The sequence below is a fragment of the Ipomoea nil genome, unplaced genomic scaffold (genome assembly GCF_001879475.1).
Source record: "Ipomoea nil cultivar Tokyo-kokei standard unplaced genomic scaffold, Asagao_1.1 scaffold1971, whole genome shotgun sequence".
Taxonomy (NCBI): domain Eukaryota; kingdom Viridiplantae; phylum Streptophyta; class Magnoliopsida; order Solanales; family Convolvulaceae; genus Ipomoea; species Ipomoea nil.
In genome coordinates this window covers 121,891-125,080 of record NW_017618399.1, presented here as the reverse complement: position 1 = coordinate 125,080, position 3,190 = coordinate 121,891, and the positions used below count along the sequence as shown (strand labels likewise).

General features: G+C 32.7%; 1 protein-coding gene across 1 annotated transcript; it reads left to right on the top strand.

Annotated features, from left to right (window-relative positions):
- Positions 1-204: 204 nt before the first annotated feature.
- Positions 205-2,414, top strand: LOC109147019 (tubulin gamma-3 chain-like). The gene is made up of 6 exons (XM_019294657.1): positions 205-558; positions 870-923; positions 984-1,088; positions 1,822-1,896; positions 1,998-2,042; positions 2,316-2,414. Exons 1-6 carry the CDS (start codon positions 205-207, stop codon positions 2,412-2,414), a joined length of 732 nt encoding a protein of 243 aa, XP_019150202.1.
- The last annotated feature ends 776 nt before the right edge of the window (positions 2,415-3,190 follow it).

Sequence of the window (3,190 nt, the reverse complement as noted above, 5' to 3'; positions counted from 1 at the left end):
CTCAATTGCTGGTGGAACAGGCTCATGGAAGTGATAGTCTTGAGGGTTTTGTTCTCTGTCACTCAATTGCTGGTGGAACAGGCTCAGGTTTTGTCTCTTTGTCAATTTGGATCAAGTTGTTATTCTTCTTTGTATTTTTGTCATTTAAGTAATAAAAAAGTTTTAGTTGAAACCCATTTTGTCTTGCACTGGTTGCTGAATCAAATGTGTTGTGTTTGTTCTAAATTTATTTTGTGTCAAAATGAGACAAGTGATGTAGTTGTTCAGCCATACAACTCCCTTCTCACACTCAAGAGACTGACACTTAATGCTGATTGTGCTGTTGTTCTTGATAATACTGCACTCAATAGAATAGCTGTGGAGCGCCTTCATATAACGACTCCTACTTTTGCTCAAACAAATTCTTTAGTTTCTACTGTCATGTCAGCAAGCACAACAACGTTGCACTATCTAGGGTATATGAATAATGGCTTGGTTGGCCTCCTTGCTTCTCTAATACCAACACCAAAGGTGCCACTTTCTGATGGCTCCCATACACCACTCACAGTGGAGCGTCAAGTAAGATTTCTAGTCATGATCTAATTATTACCTAATTCATGTTTGATGCATTAAGGACAACATATAAGTGAGAAGCCAATTGATGGTAAACCCTTTAATTAACTATATAAATATTCCATCATACATTCATACTGTCTTCTTAATATGAAATGCACATATCTATATCTGTGTTTGAATATTTAAACTTCAAGACTAGAAAGTTAACAAAGTATAATGAAAAGGCCTGATGTCAACGATGCACTGATGCATTTTGTTCAGGAAGAAAGAAAAGAGAAAACCCTGTATTCTAATGCAGATAGTCCTTTTTACAGGTTAATGTAATACGCAAGACAACTGTTCTTGATGTGATGAGAAGACTTCTTCAGGTGGGACTGAATCAAGCAAATAGTGAAATGCAAATATACTTAAAGCTTTCTGCTGTGCAGACTAAGAACATCATGGTTTCCTCTTACGCTCGGACAAAGGAAGCTAGTCAAGCAAAGTATATATCAATATTAAACATTATTCAAGGAGAAGTAGATCCAACACAGGTATTCTTGATGCTATGCTCATTAAGTATTTGACCTTTGTGCTAAAGTTACAAGTGTACTTTGATCATGTCGTTACTGTAGGTTCAATGAATCATAAAGCATCTTATCTTATCTATAGTGCTACTTATTGAAGGCCTTTCTAAATTTTATCAGTGAAAGTAATGAGTTTATTTCACTTTCTCAACTATAGTTAAATTTCCACTTTTGCTTCTCAATTTTGATTTGTTCCACTTTTTAGTTTACAATTTTAGATAACATTCTACTTTGTCCAAAATACCAGAACTGCCATCACAAAGAGTTGTTTCCATAAATCAAAGTCGAGGACCAAATGTGGAATTCTCACTATAGTCAAGGATTAAAAGTAGGATAATCTCTTAAAGTAATCTATAGATGGTTGAGTTTGGTGTAGAACCAAGTGTTAGCCCGGTGACTATTAGATTTGGCCCCTGGAAACAACCTCTTTGAAGACAAAGTTAGGTACATCTCCCTTCCAAAATCTTGCATGGTTTGGACACATCTCATATTGGCAATGATATTTTAAGAAATAAATCCTATAGCTTTCTCAGCAATTTTTCTCATCTTAATTATTAGTACCACTTTGACTATATCTCATCCATATAATGGCATAAGATATATATATTTAGTTTGTGGTTCCAGAAGCATGCAAATTTTCATTAAACATTCTAGATCCCATTAAGATTCATTGTAAAATATATGGACTTTCCAAATTCAAGTCCATGAAAGCCTGCAGAGAATTCGTGAGAGGAAGCTTGTCAATTTTATTGAGTGGGGCCCTGCTAGTATCCAGGTAAGCCTTTTAGAAATATATTACTCACATTAATATGTGAGATTCAGTTTGTTTTACTCACATTGGTCCGTAACGTGACAAAAACTAATCTTTCTTGGTAAGTTGCTTTATCTAGAAAGTCACCATACGTCCAAGCTGCTCACAGGGTAAGATTTCCTTGTTTAAATGGTCAATCCTTACTAAGGAACTGATTGCATGATTTGTCAGAATTACTGTGGATCATATTATCGAAAAATTAGCAGTAAGCTAATCTGGCCCATATAACTGTTGGAATACGTCTAGATTTTCAATATTTTCATGTCTTCCATTTCTCTGAATTTTAGTGGTATAATTAATTGTAAGCACAAGAGTTGGTAAATGTGTTCAAAATTAGTCTTGTGTGAATTTTAATAGTAATATATTATTCTTAAATATGCTAGGTTAGCGGCCTTATGCTTGCAAGCCACACAGTTTATGTGTGGGACCCTCTTAATCATCGCATTCGTGATGATGATTGGAAGCGTGTTGTAGAAATGTAAGTTTTTATTATTTAGTTTTTTTATTTTCATTCTTTCGATTTATTATTACATAATCTGAATAATCAAATATATATATATATATATATATATATATATATATATATATATATATATATATATATGTATATATATATATATATATATATATATATATATATATATATATATATATATGAAGGGCTATTAAAATGGTTCATGCATCCACTACGAATGCAAAGAAAGGACGCAGTAAAACTGCTTGGGAAATTGTCAAGGTAATTTCATATTTTTAACTATATAAGTGTTTGTATATAGCTAAATTGTAATGCAAATATTATTTAACATTTGTAGGCTCCTCGTCAACCGGATAGTAATCAATGCGGTTTCTTTGTCATGGCATACATGAAAACTTTAATTGAGAATATGCCAGACTTCGATGATAAAAATTCTGTTCAAGCACTGGTATTATATTCCATTTCTACTCTCTCTTCCTTGTTTCTCGCTGTTATTTAATTGCAGAATGGTTCTAGGTTTTTAATGCTTTGTTAGCTTGGGTTTAAGCCTCTCTCTTTTTCACTTGATTTGGACAGTTATTGAAGATAAATTTGATTTTTATTTTTTATTTTTTAGAATAAGTTTGTTGCTCTGAAATTTGGGTGTAGAATGCGTGTGAAAGCTCGAAATTTTGGGCATTTTAGTGCTTGATGTTTTGTAATTAATAAGGGATTTCTTTGTCGTTTGTGTTTAAGTTTCATGCATTATATTCTCATGAGATTTTATCTGAATTGTTTATCAAA